Here is a 15,164-nt window from a genome sequence, read left to right as displayed (position 1 = left end):
TTACTATTTAAATTAACTATATAATGAAATATGTCTTTATAAGAATAAAAAATAAATAAAATAAAAGCTAATATTTTTACATATTAAAACAAAACCTTTACTACAAAACGATAAAAAAATGTTACACTCTATCATTCTATCTAAAAAAAAAAGTACACATTGAGAATTCCAATTGAATTTCAAATTAAAAAGGATTTCAAATTTCCGCAATGCACTTAAAAATTTATCTGTAAATCTGAAATATGGGTGCGATTGCAAAGTGAATGGAATTAAAACAAAAGGTATTGCGAGGAGGAAGGCTTTCGTTTCCCGTCTCACACGTTATAGTTGCGATGAACAATGGCTCGATAACAATGCCTTTATTATTTGGACAAAGTGACGACACTCGAACAATAGCCTCCCTTCACTCATTATTATGAAAAATACTCTCCAAAGCATCATATTATATTTTTCTTCAAACATTTAACAAATATAAGGTTGTCAGGCGGAATTAAAGAATACTTCTTAAGTAGCTTATTTGTTATTCCAGACTATGTTCTACATCTGTGCAAAATTTCATCAATATCCGTTGAGTCGTTCCGGAGATACCTGTAAACAAACATTCATCCATCCAATCCATCCATCTAAAATTTCGCATTTATAAGAAACTACAATTGTGGGGTTTTGTAAATTTGTGGCTATTAAGTTTTTATTTACAAAGTTTTTTTATGAAAAAATCACTTGAAACCAAGATATTCACAAAAGAACAAATTAATGATGGTCAAGAACTCTTAAAGACATTGGATTATATTGCTCAGTTTTCTCATTTCTTTATACGACCCTTACTCAAATTCCTAAAAATTATGGACACTAAAATTTTTGTGCCTTTATGTTTTGGTAAGATTGCGCCGGAACAGTTTACGAGAGCACCAATGTTAGTAATAACGTAAAGCTTCGCTCACATTGCTTGTATTTAAAAATACTGCTTTGAGAAGAATAACGTAATTGGTACTTAATATTAAAATTTTTACGTACTTTATAATAATTGAAGGTTTCACCAAACTTGTAAGGCATACTGACTTCACAATTTCCTTTAAGGGTTAATTTATTTATGAAAAATAGCACACATGGTTTTCACGTTTCCAGAAATTTACAATGTCTCTAATAACCGACAGTCGGATAATAATCGAATTCACGCAATTCACTGATCGTAATGTTAGAGAAGCAGATATCAAATTGGCAAAATTTATATGAGGAAAAAGTTTCATAACCTCCCACCTCTTTGACTTGAGCAACTGTTCCAAGAGAGCTCTGAACAACTTATATCTGTAAAGTTTCAGATACAAGCAGTTAACCTGAACTTATTCGATTTTTTGAAATGTTTAACGTAAGTTGGTTTAATATGAAAGAAAACATGTTATAAGCTTCACTTAAGTTTTGCTTGGAATTTTAAATGTAATAATTAATTATTGTATAAATTTATTTATTCCACATGTTCAGAAATAAAATTGGTCGAACAATAAATAACATATTAATTGTAATTACCTAATCTCAAGACCCGTCATAATCGTTCGTATTATTTAAAAAAATCAGTAAAATCTTTGGAAATAACATAAATATCCTAAAATAAGCTACTATCTCCAAAAAATAAGAAATTCAAGGAAAAGTTATCTGTTTGGTTAAAAATAAAAGAATGGCTTCGTTCGTAGCAAATGATGTGAGAATTTATGTTGATGTTGCCGATCTCACAGTTGCCGCATTGTATCTTACAGCATCGAGAATTTATGCGACAGGACTTACCTCCGGAGACCATCTGCGATTTTAATTATGAGCAACTGTGTCTAAACATCACAGTGAATCTAATACATAATCTAATACATATTAATCTACTTTACCAAATCTATATATATATATAAAAGAAAGTCGTGTTAGTTACACTATTTATAACTCAAGAACGGCTGAATCGATTTGACTGAAAATTGGTGGGCAGGTAGCTTAGAACCAAGAAACTTTTTTTATCTTGTGTGCATTTTTTTAGTCGCGCGTAAAAGCTAGTTCTTTATAAATAAATCTATTAAAGAAGAGTATTTTTAAGAGTAACTTAGTTATTTAGTGCCTTAGGACCAATACCATTCTTTAGTAAGACAATAGTAAATAAAGGATCGCAACTAGAATCTATTTATGGAAATTCACCTTTATCTATTTATGGAAATTACCCTTTTAACTAGATTGCTGTTAAATTTATAATGAAAGTAAAACATTAAAATGTTCAGTGAATCGAGTTAAGCTAAGTTAAGCTGAGATAAACTGGATTTAAACCACAGATCTCTAGAATCGTATTATTTGACACCTAGATATTAATTCAATATTAGGAGAGTTAATTGTATAAAATAGAGAATAATGATATCTTTGTTATAACGTCTTTACAATTGGTATCTTTTTTGGCCGACTTAAAAAAGAAGGAGGTTATCAATTCCACTGTATTTTTTTAAATTAATAAAATCTCTGATCACTGAACTTTTCTTTCTTTCTTCCGAATCTATGAATCATATAAATGTATTTGATATTATCATTTGTGACAGAATAAATAATTGCATATCATAGACAATTTGAAACTAAAAAAGTAATCTAGAGACACATTAATGAGACTTGAAATAGGAATGACAAAAAAAATGGCGATTCGCGATTCGCGAAGGATATTTTTTAATCAATTTAGATCATGTAAACTAATCTAGTTGGCAATGCTGTACAGTCAATCATGTACCACTTGGCGATACGGGATTATTGTCCCGAAATGGTTTGGCGTATTTCCAAATAACCACTATTCGGGCCAAATAAAGCGCAACAAAACGTTTGATTCATTTACCTGGACAAAAAACACTTTTAGTTGTAGAACAGCACGGACATATAGGAGGCTATGGACCACTAACATAATCTTTATGTTTCATACAAGCAACAATATTAAATTTAACTACCACAATAAATGAAACATTTTTAGTTTAACTTAAATTAGAGTAGAACTCAAATTAGGAATTACTCGTGTTCACCTTTCATATATAATACCTACTTCACTTTTTTCTACCTTATTCGTAGTGCATAATGTATTTGTGATCAGTGACCCAAAATATTGTGCCATACATTGAACACCCCTGTTCTATAGCATGGAAAAATTAGATACGCGTAGATTCTATTGGTACATTCTAGAACACAGGAAATGCTTATTGGAACGAAATTCCTTATCGCGCGTTGTGAAAGGGGGCTAGACGGAAAAAATTCTTACGAAAAGTTGTCACGACACTTTTTGCTATAGTAACCATGACAACGACGTGACAATATATAACGAAAATTCATAGAAATAAAATGTACTTCTTGTGAAGACTTAAGTTTTTTATTCATAGAATAAACATTGGTTCCTTCACTAATTAATCGAAAGGAACTTCGTTCTATCCGGGTGTCCCTTGACACCTCTCAAGTTTTTTTTTATATCTATCTTGTTCCTACTTCAATGTTAGTGAAATATGCATACATTTATATAAAAAGTACTTCCTTAACTGAGTTTAATGTCGCATGAAATGAAATTATAAGACTAGCTAATAAATTTCTTTGCGTTAAAGTGTTCTAATAAGAGTTAAATGTGCCGTAATGTACAATGCCTTATAGCATTAAGACGCAGTAAAAAGCTACTAAGGGTATTAATTAAGGAAGCTCTCCAGAGTAACTGTCGTCACATTGAAACATGTACATAATTGAAGGTTAATTAAGCTTCATTTATAACAAAAAAGAGTAAAGGTATATATTTTTGGAGTTACGTATACAAGGTAGTGATAATGACCCTAGTGTTTTAATTCTATGGATGGTTTTTACTCAGTTTATTTAAATTCTATACGAAACATTTAACTAATACAATAACATGTTAAACTAAGCGCAAATATTCTACATAAAATAGAAGTAGATATAAAATCTACTTCGAATAAGACAATATTAATTATGGCTGCTTAATCTGGCATTTTTATCTAACCGTGGCCCTCGATGTAATACGAGTTTCCTTTGCCGTAACACTTGTACAAACCATATTATAATCCCACCCTCGTCCCTCTAGTTCTCTTTGTAAAAACACAGATAACAATATTGTATTTGTTCGGCGCTTCAGCAGTGGAAGCTCACAGTATGGTAAGCTACTTAGTACGGTAAAAGCCATTGTTATAATAAAAAAATATATAATTAAAGACTTATGAATTAATCATTTCAGTGTTGATATATAGAAGTAAGTTTTTAAGAAAAAAATACTTGCCTATGATTTTTTCGGCATAAAAAAGGTGTAACGGATTTTAGTGTTGCCAATCCACGAATTTTCTCACTGATACGCGGTACGCTTCGGATTCAAATTGACAATTCGCGGCGTCTCAACAGCTGTTCGACCATTATATCAACCTCAAAGCGACGTTTATTAACTTATTGCACGTGTTTTCACTTTATAGTTACTAGAAGATCAATTGTAGAATATAGAATATCATGGACGAAGAAGCTGGAGTTAGAGGTACGAATTTAGATACATTTAAATAATTTGCTTTTCAAGAACGCGTGTTGTGTGATCATGCCGTTGAACATGCTTCAAAAATTAATGATATTTTCCCTTAAATTAAAGCAGTTTACAAAAATAGGAAGTATTCATTATTATTTTACACTTATTGCATACCAGGAACTGCGAAAAAGCGTGTAAATCAAGATTTCTTTTTCTAAAACCGAGACGCTTATACCTTAGAGTTTTCTAGATTATTGTGCAATTGCGTTATATTTCAGCTTCTTAGTTGCATTTTCCTATTTTTAATATTTCAGAAAAACAATAGAAAACGTTATACAATTTTAAATAAGTAGAATATTCATTGTGGATGATAAAATTGTTATAATACTTATGATAAAACCCACCACTACGATTTTTTTAAAATATAAAAATAAATTTACAAGAAGCAAACATTTTAGATACGTGTTGTCAAATATTTTTTTATTAAATTATTCATGGTAAATATATATAAAATACAATTTACTAAAATATACACAATTCAACTTATTGTTTACCAAAGATCCAGGCTATTTTATCTTGTGTATAAAATTAACATAGGCTAGCCAAACTAAAAAAAAAATCATTTAACTAATTATTTTTTTGTATTACTTAAATATATTTTCTTATTGATGTAATGGTTATGCCTATTTTGAAACCATATGAAATTATAATAAATAAATAAAAAATTTAAGCCAGTTTCTGTTTTTGTCAATATAAAGTTTTTTAAATTTAATTTATCTACAAGTCAAGGCGAAACAAAAAATGGCTATGTTTTTAATTCAAAGCTCCTGTTACCCGGCGCCGAGGAAGAATATCTGTGGAAGTATCTGATGAGGGGAAACCTTCATCAGCTCCAGGTACACCAACAAAGAAAAGAGGTGGCCGGAAACCTGCTAAGACAGAACTTGAATTAATCAATGAAAATGGTAATAATTATTACTTCATACTTTCATACTTCATATTGAATTGTAGAGTAGATTTTCTTTTCTTAATGAAAATTAAAGTTAGTATTTTTGTGATTTAATAAATCATTGAACAAATTTCGATGAAACTTTAGTTAATCCTTGAAAATCAATGGTTAGCTGTAATTAATGTGTATATATGAAATGTAACTAAAATGTTACTACATTTCATATTTTATTATTTGAATTAATTTTAATAGTTCACTTACAATATGAGAAAACAGTTGCAGTTTTATATTACTTAACAAAATAGACAAAACAAAAACAAAATATTCATTCCTAATTTAGAACTTTTTCATCAATTTATTTCAATTCTTGAACTTTGCAGTTGTAGAAGAAATAAAAACAACAACAAAGAAAACTGCAGTAAAAGAAATAAAAGAAATTGAAGAGAAACCTGTGACTCCATCACGGAGAAGCGCAAGAATAAAATCAAATACTAGTATTGTGTCTGACACAGTGCAAACTTTTGATTCACCCAGAGCTAAAAGAGCTGCAAGAAGGACATCTCAAGCTGGTAAGTTCCCAATTAGCTTGACATAGAGTGAAGAAAAATGTTTGCTGCGTGTATATAGATTTTTCTTTGTATAATATTGTGCAATAATTTATACATAAATAAAGTAAAATCTGTCATTGTTATTCCAGGAAGTGATAACGAGATACCACTTACGCCCATTAGGCAAACCAGACGAACTAGACGAGATTCTACATCAAGTATTGAAAAGCAAGGTATAATTCACACAACATTTTTATAACAACATTTCAAAATTTGTTTTCTTGTTTTTGTTAATATTGAAATGCAACATATGTCCCTTTACAGATGCAATAACATCAGATGTAAAGACATCAACAAAAATACCCGAACCTATCTCGGAGGAGCCAGAAAATACCACTAAAGTTACTAATGGTGAACTCAGAACTTCAGATAATGAAAACTCAAAACAAAGCCCTATTCGAAGAAGTCCAAGACTTAAGAACAAAAAATCTTTATCAAACACACCAGAAAAGGATGACAAAAACAATGGTTCAGGTGATGATAAGACTGTTAATACATCTCAGTCTCAGAAAGATGAATCGGAAGATGCTCAAGTGTCATCAACTGTTAGTCCTGAGAACACAAATGAATCCAAGGATTCTCCTACCAACACTATTAAACAGATACCTGAAACAGAGAAGCTTTCAACCTCCAGTGCAAATCTAATCAGAGATCTAAATATGGATCCACCTAAAAAGATAAATGTGAACAAAAGTATGTCAGAAGCTCAGCAGACTAATAAAGTAAAACCAAAGAGGCAAAGAACTAAATCATGGACAACAATAACCGCTCCTGTGGTGACAAAAGATGACTTCTATAGTGATAATGAGAAAACAAGAAAAAAACGTCAATCTAAATGTTATGTTGTTTTAGATAACGTTAATATTTCGGGATTTGGTGATTGCAAACTTAATAATAGCAACAGTGTCGATAAACACTCTGAAGAAGTTGATTTTACGGAAAAAAATATCAGCATGAACAAGTCTATAGTAAATGAAAAAACACCGCTTCATACATCCAATAAATTAGATTCTAATAATGAAGCTGGTCTAGACAGTGGAATTACGAACCTATTCAAAAGTGATCCAAGCAATAATATCCAAACTGTTGTATTGATGGAAGATTCAGACAGTAATTGTAAACAAACAAACATTCATAAGGAAGATGTGAATGAAGATCAATGTGTCCCAGTTGTAGATCATGATTTAGAAGAGGATAAAAGGAATGACGAACCTGATTATGCTCTAACTACTACTCCTTTCGAAAGTGCTAAAAATGATTCTATTTTGAAACACACAAAATCTTTTGAACTTAAACAATCAAACGCAAATGATTCTTGTGAACCAATGGATGTGGATGAAACTTTACCAGAAATACTAACTAATAATTTATCTAACAAAGAAATAGAATTAAAAGAAAAATCAATCTCTCATGAAAATGCTACAAACGAAAGATTAAATAAATCACAGAGAAAATCTTCCATACGTCTTTCAACATGTGAAAATTTGGATAAAAGTGGAAATGAAAATAAGAGTACACTAATACTCTCTCAATTAAAGGATTCAATCACTGAAAACAAGTCGCCACAAATTTTATCCAAATCAGTTAATACCTCAAATGTTACAGTAGCAACGGCAGAAATTAACAAAACTCTATCCAAGACATATTTAACTAGTACACCCCTTCAGAAAAAGAATATGGAAAAGCAAGATGAGCAAATTTCTAACATTTTCGATCACAATGTTTCTAAGAGTAAAACTAAAGTTACTCCAAAGAAAAACATGTCAGCTATAACAAACAGCCAATCTTCTGATGAGGAATCTAGCGCTGACGAGGAATCTGAAGCCAGTGAAAAGGAGAGTTTGTTAGACAATGAAGCCGAAGAAGCCAGCGATAGCTATTTGTCTGGAGACAGTCGTGATGAAGAAGAGAAGCAATATGAAAAGGAAAACGAGATAGTGGAAAAGGGAGAAACTTTAACATCTGAAGAAGAGTTCTCCAATGACTCGGATTACGAAAAAGATTCATTTCTGGTTTCTTCTAATGAAGAAGACAATGAGCTTCTTAGTGGATCCAGTGATGATTTATCAATGAGTGATAATGAACTGAAAATGACTTCAAAGTCGAAGAAAAAATATAACGAGAGAAAATCAAAACAGCAAAAACAAGCATCTAGAGAAATGTTCCAATCGCGGCACAAATTAAGTGACTCTAATAGAAGCTTAAAATCAAAACAACAATCTTCTCAAAGTTCTGATTCTTCAGAGTCCGAAGATGATGTGATGGGTCCGAGAAATAATAAAAGGAACAGGCTAGTTTCAGTTAATGAATCAGGTGCTAAATCGGATTTGGAAAACACCATTCAGATGGAAAACCAACAAAAAAGTAGGAAGTCATTGGAAAGGAATGCATTAACTGAAAAAGAAATAACTATTTGCGAAGAGACATCTAAGGAAATCAATGATCCACTGGCAACTCAAATAAAATTAGAACCAAAGACACCAATAAAAGATACTAACGTTTCTGTTGGATTTGTTGATGCGAATGATGTAAAAAATACACCTCATCAACAAAATTCATCAAAATCCAAAAACCCATTGGAAGATTCAGACGATGACAGTTCATCTTTAAGTAGCGGAGACATTAACATTACCAATAATTACGATAATGTTCTTAAAGAATTAAAATCTAAAAATAGAAACGTCTCATTAAATGTAGACGAAAAAAGCAAAGCGAAATCTAAACAAAATAGATCCGTTGTAGACCTCAACTCAACACAGATAAAAGAATCTATAAAAACAAAGAATAAGTCATCACAAAACATAAACGTGTCTACAAATCTGAATACAAGTAAGAAGGAAAGCGAAAATATTGACAAAACAATTACTTCAGATGACATCGCTCATGCTGAAACAGTGGAAAAAACTAATGTTGGAAATCTTTCTCTTAACTTAAATAAAAAATCGAAGAAAAAAGATAAAAAATCGATAGTTGATCAACTAAACCTAACTCAAGTAAAGACAATAAAAACTGCAGTAAAAACGAAATCTAAACAAGCAAAGGAAAAAAATAAAAGTCGTGATATAGATGACTCTTCTGATTCTATTGACTTAAAGTTACTTTTCTCTGAAGACAGTGTCAATAGTATGGATTCTAATAAACATAAAGAAAGAAAGGCTGATGACAAATTAGAAGAATTTATACCGTTAAAGAAATCGGAAGCAAAAACCAATATTCGAGCAAATGAGGGTAGGTCATTAATTTTTTTTAAATGTAACCTTACAATTGTGAGTCATTAAACAAAAGATTTTATGAAGTAAAGACGTGTTGACGTGAGATGGCAAATAAGATTTAATTTCATATTAAAATTCAATAATATAATTACTAAAATATTAATTATGCTACAATTTTTTTTAAACAAAATACTTAACTTCAAAATATTATTTATATGATTTAACTCTTTCAGATACAGATAATCAAGAGGAAGAAATGCCGTTTTTCATTGACACTGTTGGTGACAACTCTATGAGGGATGAAAACGATGATGTTAAAGGACAGGAAAATGGTTAGTACAAGTTTTAATATTAAATTGATATTTTGTCATACTTACAGTGATAATGTTTTTTGTGGTAATGTAAATAACATGTTTATTGAATTTGTAATACCTGATATATAGTAAAGTGACTGGGCATCTTCACCTATTTTGACATCTATATTATTCTATCCCAGAGTGTCAGAGAAACAAAGTCAGTGGCTTCTTTTTTGTTTATGCTTAAAATTCTTAACAATTTCAATGCAAATAATGGTATACCTCCATTTATAATCAATGAGTAAAATATAAAATTTCGCAGCGTAAAATATGTACATAAAAGAACACTCATAAATACAATTTATCTTTAAAAATATATGTTTATCTTTTCAGATTCATCGAGTACATCGGACTCTAAAGACGATGACCCGCCTCTTGAAATTTCATATAAAAAGCGTAACTCTCTTGTTAATAGCGAAAAACGAAAAGGTAAATATGCTTAATATTCTCTCTTTATAACAGAAAACTTACCAGTGTTGTAATTAACTAGGCCAAAAAAAATCTATTGTAAAAGCGTTTATCTTTTGTGAAAATTTTCTTTAGATTCGTTAAAAGCACTATAACAAAACAAAAAAATCGTTAATAAAAATATGTATGTATGTTTTTCAGATAATTTCAATGAACCATCAGAAGCAGGAAATAATTCAAAGAATTTTAATGCATCAAATACTATTGGAAGTGAAAAAAAGAAAAATAAAAGGAAGTCATTGAATAAATCAAATCTGACAGTAACTCAATTGACAGAATCCGGAGAGGCTCTAAATCGATCTTTAGTTTCGAAAACACCAGAAACTAAAAAGAATGTTAGTCTTTTAGAATCACACAGTGAGTCAATTTTGGACTCACAACCGAAAGACGCTGAGGATGCTATTAATCAATCAGTAGTTCCAAAAACACCTAAAAGCGATAAGAAAAAAAAGAAAAATAACAGCATTTCAGAAATACAAAATGAGGTCATTTTAACTGAATCTAAACTCACAGATACTGAGAACACAAATCAATCGTTGATTTCAAAAACACCAAAGAGTGACAAAAAGAAAAACAAAAAACTTTCTGAAACTCAACTCACTGAAATGGACAAAACGGTTAACAAATCACTAACTGCAAAGACACCTAAAAGTGAAAAGAACAAGAGTATTTTATCGGAATCGCTGCATATGTCAATTTTAACAACAGAGCTTGTAGATGATAGTGATGAGGAAAAAAATAAATCAGTAATTATAAAAACACCTAAAAGTGCAAAGAAGAAAATTAATACATCACAATTACTTAATAAATCACATGTCGATGAAACTATTGATACAGCTGAAATTATAAATAAATCACAGACTCCCAAAGAAAAGAAGAAAAAGAATAATTTGTCACAATCATTGAATAGCTCAATTCTACCCACAATTGAAATTAATGATACGGAAGAAGATATTCCTACAGAAACTACTAGTACTAGTGGTGGAAAGAAAAAGAAACATTCTAAATCACTAAACAGTTCAATGGCAGATGAAAATAAATTAGACCAATCAAATAATAAGAAGAGTCCTAAAAAGAAACAACACATTGAAACAGGTAATTTACATATTAATAATATTTTCATTTCAAGTAAAATTTACACAAAAATGTCATATTCTGACGTTACTTTTAAGCTATCAAATCGAAAAAATAGTTAGTTTCAGTAATCATTGGTTGCTAAGACGAAAATCCCTTTGTAATAAATATATCGTCATCCCTCTGATTATTATCTTTGACTAAACAAATATAACAATATGTTTTATACAAGAATTTTTATCTCAGAAACCAACAATAAGATGTATATTTTTTAAATACATTGTATTTTTTTTTTCTGAATTTACAAGGTCAAGGATTTTTTTTTCTATCCGTAATTTTCTATCTTTTTTACTAAGTTTAACTAAGACTAAGTTTGTAGAGTTAGCATGTTTAGGGCAGACCCAAGTCCAAAGTACCAGTAAATTCTGTATTATTAGGCACATAACACGGGTCTACATGAAATTTGACTTTGATTGCAAAGCATTAAATTTCGGTAGTTTAGGTCGTAATTAGACGGAAAAAAATATATGGCATGAAAAACTTTGCTTTTGTGCTTAGAAGACTGATTGAACGAAATTTTTAAAAATCTCGGATTTTAATTTTTGATTGAAAATAAAACTATTGAAATAAAAATGTTTATTATTTTTATTAAATTTTACTATCAAATTAGCTTACAGAAAAGTGGAAAATAACTTAAAAGTGCACACTTTTACTTTTTCTTTTATGTTCATAGCTACTTTCTCTCAATAAACCCCAAATATAGTCGCCCATCATGTTTTCATTGTATTGGCCTTGATAGCGTTGTTCAAAATTCATGATGTCCTGATGGAAACGTTCTCCTTGCTCTTCGGAATAGGCTCCCATATTGTTTTTAAATTTATCCAAATGAGCATGCAGCATATGTACTTTTAATGACATCCTGCAGCCCATGGCCTTAAAATTTGTAAGCATATCCTCAACCAACTTTTCGTAGTTTTCAGCTTTATTATTTCCTAAAAATCCAGAAACTACTGCTTTAAAACTGTTCCAACTTGCTTTTTGAGTACGATTCAGCAACGTTGGAAATTTTTCATCAGCGAAAATCTGTCTTATTTGCGGACCAACATAAAACCCCGGTTTAACCTTTGCTTCCGATAACTTCGGAAAAAATTTATTATAACTATCACAAAAGCAAACTTTATACCGAAAAAAGGTATTTTCTTTTCGTTTTTGTGCATAACTAACTGGAAAATAATAGTATAAACTTTAGGACAAAGAACGAAATTTTTTTTGTAGAGTCGTGTAATTAATATATTTTAAATTACAGGGGATGAAGATCAAAAAACGGAAACGGATAATAAAGCAAAGAACAATAGCATTTCAGATGAAGGTAATATTCTTTTTTTTATCTTGATAAAGCTTCACTTATTTTGCAGTCAGATTACATTGGATTCCGTTTCTATCTGAACTATTATAAATTAACATTATTCAGATTTTAGAGTAAAATATAATCTGTAGTTGTTTTTTTTCTTAGACATTGTTAAATGTAACTGAATACAGAAATACATAATATGTATAATATTCGTATAATTATTAAGTTTCTTTTAACAGGAGAAAAAGACTTTGAAGGAGCGAAAAAGCGTAAAAGGAAGCACTCAGGCACCCCTGCAATAGAAGTTGCTTTAATGGGTTTGTTTAAATTCATTGATTAAAATATTTAATTTAAATTAAATTTTTTAAAATATGTAAAATTTTTAACTGTACTAGATTTTTTTTATTAAAAAATATTTGACTTTTATAACTCAAAAACCATTTTTATTTTTCTAGGCGAAGCTACCAATGAATCTATTCACAGACAATCGAAAAAACTGAGAGTCTCACAAAATTCTGAAGATGGTGATAAAACAGCAACTGATGGTAAAATATTAATTTAAATATTAGTTTATTGTACTAAACTACGTTTTTAGTACTAAAAATATTCTAGTAATTTCATATAATAATATTGACATAATTATTTAGCAAACAAAAATGTGTTTGCTAAATAATTATGTCAATATTAGTACAAAATGAAAATAATATTTTTAACTGTAAGATTTAACTGATATACAAAAACCAATTTGCTATCTCCGTTTTGTTCGAGGAGAATGAGGACTTTACATACATGTGGGAGTTTTCATTAAATTAATTTTTTTTTTTATGTATTCATAAATCTTTTAGTTACAGAAGTATTTGGATCGAGTCAAATATCGCAAAACATCTCCATCTCCTCCAAAAAGAAACACAAAAAGAATACAGAAGCAGAAGGAAGTAAGTCACAAAACAAAAATGAAAAGAACTTGCCATCGGAAATACGTTTTGCAGGTGAGTGTACGCTTTAACTTATTATTGCATCAAAATAATTTAAATTTATGATTTTTATATTTTATTTCAACTTTAAATAGGACAAAACGAGAATAAAGAAAATGGAAACGAAAATATACATGATGTGGGAAGAGATAGCCAAGTTTCTGTTCAAGGTAAAAGTAAAAACTTACTAAATCAATGTACAATTAAATGTTTTACTTTAATTGACTGTAAACTAATGTAAATGACAATATCATATTTTCAGTGAACACCAAAACAAAAACAAGCAAAAGTAAAAAACGCAAACACAGGGAAGATGATGATGGAAGACACAAAGATGCTAAGGTAAGGTTCATTATACATTTTTTATTCAAATTTCTTACTACAGTTTCCACTATAATCTTACTTTACATTTATAATCATTAAGTAAATTTTGTTTAATATTTTTTTAATCATACATAATTTCATACAAATTTTTCTAGAAAGTTACATGTGTTCAATGTAATTGTGACCAAACAATTAAAATAACTTATAATCTTAAAATTGTACTCCTAGTTCGATTATAAAGTTACCAGGTTACCAGGTTTTTCACAATTTGTAGGTGACATGTATATGGCAAAAATCATGTAAGCTGATTTTAATAATGCTACGCGAATCAATAAACTATGGGTTAAATATGTTAGAAGGAATTTTAAGTTTTTTATGTATTACTGTTGTTATGTTATTTCTTCTGTAATATTTATTGATTTATACTGTCATATTATCTGTTCAAAGGTCCTCAAAGAGAACTCGTTAGATCAGATTCACATTCCTCGACTACCGCCTTCGGTCTTGAATGAATTGGTCGACAAACCAAAAATTAAAGCTCCGGTAAAAAAACAAAAGGCAATATCCACTACAGAATTTCAAGTAGAAACTGCGAAAACGAGAAGGAACAAGCCATCAAACTATTTAGAAGAAAGCATTTATATAAAAGATGGTGTCGATAATGGAGCCTCTAAAAAACAGAAGAAAGTGATCAAGAAACCTCAAGTACTGCCTTTTGTTCCAACAGCCACGATTTCAAACAGTGGCTTCACGACAAATTTTAAAGTTAATGTTGTACCCCAAGATATCAAGTTTGTAGCGCAATCTACTAATGTCAGTAATTTTAAAAATGATTACTTATATCGCAACAAAAATAAATTAGTTTCCCAGTCGGCGTTCAAAAAGTATAGGAATATTAAAATGTCCAAATTTTGAACGTTAAAATGTAATTGTTGCTTAGTAAAACGAAGACTGTAAAGATTTTGTTATTTGCTTGTCTGTTTTAAAATGATATTTTTAGCAATGAAAACTATGGCCTTAATTGATATTTTGAGTGATGCTCAGTGCCTACTAGTAGCCACAAAAATAATATAAAATGAATGTTAACCTTTTTATATTTATACTATCTATGACCATGACATTATTGTTGTTTAAATTTTTTACATCATTCCAGTTATGCTTTTTTTAACAACGATTTTGTCATATTTCATTTTGTAGACTTTGTTTTAGTTATTGTTAATGATTATACTTAGAATATCCTGTTTTGTAGGTGTTTGACATAAATGTTTTTAGCTTTTTCTTATTAAAAGGATTTCATTTTAATTATCCCGCCATTGAAAAACTACTCTATTGATCAATAGATGGCGT

The 15,164-nt window shown here is 29.7% G+C and overlaps 1 protein-coding gene across 1 annotated transcript; it reads left to right on the top strand.

Annotated features, from left to right (window-relative positions):
• The first annotated feature begins 4,330 nt into the window (after positions 1 to 4,330).
• LOC106716532 (dentin sialophosphoprotein) lies at positions 4,331 to 14,928 on the top strand. Its single transcript, XM_045678246.1, has 15 exons — positions 4,331 to 4,516; positions 5,326 to 5,466; positions 5,831 to 6,019; positions 6,148 to 6,231; positions 6,323 to 9,286; positions 9,504 to 9,602; positions 9,960 to 10,055; positions 10,236 to 11,189; positions 12,475 to 12,537; positions 12,759 to 12,836; positions 12,975 to 13,064; positions 13,365 to 13,508; positions 13,589 to 13,663; positions 13,756 to 13,835; positions 14,265 to 14,928. The coding sequence occupies exons 1-15, from the start codon at positions 4,492 to 4,494 to the stop codon at positions 14,730 to 14,732; spliced, it is 5,550 nt and encodes a 1,849-aa protein (XP_045534202.1). The 5' UTR covers positions 4,331 to 4,491; the 3' UTR covers positions 14,733 to 14,928.
• The last annotated feature ends 236 nt before the right edge of the window (positions 14,929 to 15,164 follow it).

Source organism: Papilio machaon, chromosome 6 (genome assembly GCF_912999745.1).
Source record: "Papilio machaon chromosome 6, ilPapMach1.1, whole genome shotgun sequence".
NCBI lineage: Eukaryota > Metazoa > Arthropoda > Insecta > Lepidoptera > Papilionidae > Papilio > Papilio machaon.
Note: the sequence above shows the minus strand (reverse complement) of the source record. Positions and strands in the feature narration are given on the sequence as shown.